We start from the raw sequence: 420 nt of genomic DNA, 5'->3' as shown, positions 1-420 counted from the left end.
CCTTTTACCTTAAGACATTCTCCTCTCCCAGAGAACTCGTTCGAAGTCGTAGAAACGCGTCTGTCCGATTGCGTGCAATAAGGGATCCAAAGGGGAAGGCCGCCCCCCATAGTCACTGTATTGCCGATGCCACTGCCGCCAGTACTACTCACGCTCGCTCCCCGCATCCATATTGTGTGCATGCTTTCGGATAAGTGGAAAAGGCAGGAGAATGTATTTTTGAAGATTATACAAGGCAATGTGGGGGTAATAATAATGATGAGAACAGTTTCAGCAACACTAAATACGTTAAAATTGATGAAAAAACAACGGCAGGTAATACTGATATGAAATAAGATTGTTAATAATCAAAATAATAAACGACAATAGTGGTAATACTAAATTTCATCATCATAATATACATTACAACCTTTAAAAAAT

The 420-nt window shown here is 39.5% G+C and overlaps 1 protein-coding gene across 1 annotated transcript in view; it reads right to left on the bottom strand.

Moving 5' to 3' along the window:
• The window catches only part of LOC119592852 (regulator of G-protein signaling 9-binding protein-like), an 8,281-nt gene that overhangs the window by 6,562 nt on the left and 1,299 nt on the right, over nt 1-420 (bottom strand). The window contains exon 2 of the mRNA XM_037941750.1: nt 9-183. Within this exon, the coding sequence (XP_037797678.1) occupies nt 9-182 (174 nt within the window). The 5' untranslated portion in view covers nt 183. The remainder of the gene's footprint in view (nt 1-8; nt 184-420) is intronic.

Source organism: Penaeus monodon, chromosome 31, assembly GCF_015228065.2.
Source record: "Penaeus monodon isolate SGIC_2016 chromosome 31, NSTDA_Pmon_1, whole genome shotgun sequence".
In the NCBI taxonomy this organism is placed as follows: Eukaryota; Metazoa; Arthropoda; class Malacostraca; order Decapoda; family Penaeidae; genus Penaeus; species Penaeus monodon.
Note: the sequence above shows the minus strand (reverse complement) of the source record. Positions and strands in the feature narration are given on the sequence as shown.